General features: G+C 33.9%; 1 protein-coding gene across 1 annotated transcript in view; it reads left to right on the forward strand.

Annotated features, from left to right (window-relative positions):
• The window catches only part of LMTK2 (lemur tyrosine kinase 2), a gene marked incomplete at its 5' end in the record, with an annotated part of 24,384 nt that extends 23,776 nt beyond the window's left edge, over positions 1–608 (forward strand). Inside the window, one exon of the mRNA XM_010021209.1 lies at positions 117–608. Within this exon, the coding sequence (XP_010019511.1) occupies positions 117–145 (29 nt within the window). The remainder of the gene's footprint in view (positions 1–116) is intronic.
• Between the last annotated feature and the right edge of the window lie 259 nt (positions 609–867).

Below are 867 nucleotides of genomic sequence, written 5' to 3' on the forward strand. Positions count from 1 at the left end.
CCACAACTTGGAAGTGCAAAAGGGCAGAATGCCAAGCTGTAGGAAGAGCCTTGCAAGGAAGAGAGGGTTGTGCAGAAGAATCTCATGGTACCATATGACTTTTCCTCTATTAACAGGAAGCAGTGAAGATGGAGAAAAAGATTAAATTTAAACTTCCTCGGACTACATACGGAAAACACACAGACTTTGTGTCTAAAACTTCTTCATCTCTGGATCCTCCTGAAGTAACGCAGGTAATCAAAAAGTACTAAGAAATGAAAGTAAACACTGAAAGCAATGTTAAATCAGGACATTAATTTGAATGTGTATTTAACTTTGTAATGTATTTTTAAATCAGTGCAATTTTGCTTTTCATTGAAAGATTATTCTGCCGCTGTTTTCAAGTACTTGAAGTATTTTTCAGATAACTTAAACAAGTAAAGCAATTACACTACAGTCTGGTTTATGTATGAGATTGTATAATATTCTTTTTATATTTTTCCATGTAGTTCATTATCTATTTGAACATACACCTGTTGTAGAACTGTGTATAACTGTCCTGTGCAACAGGTGGCTGTGTTGCTGAAACCGTATGGATAATAGTTGATCAGTAGTGAGCCATATTTATTCAAGAGGATATCACTACATATTACTTTGCTTATTACAATTGCACTATGAATTATTCTTCCTTTATTTACTGATGTACAGAATCAAAATCTTTCAAGGAGAATAAGACAAGTTGAATTGGCCCAGTTATCCAGTTTAATTTGTCCTTTTTGTAGCCTTTGCTATGCACGGTACTTGTAAAGCGTACATAACTTCTGAGTGTTATGTTAGACTTGCTGAAATCTTATGTTCAGTACCATTTCTAAATGATAATGATTATAG

Source organism: Nestor notabilis, unplaced genomic scaffold (assembly GCF_000696875.1).
Source record: "Nestor notabilis isolate BGI_N333 unplaced genomic scaffold, ASM69687v1 scaffold35408, whole genome shotgun sequence".
NCBI lineage: Eukaryota > Metazoa > Chordata > Aves > Psittaciformes > Psittacidae > Nestor > Nestor notabilis.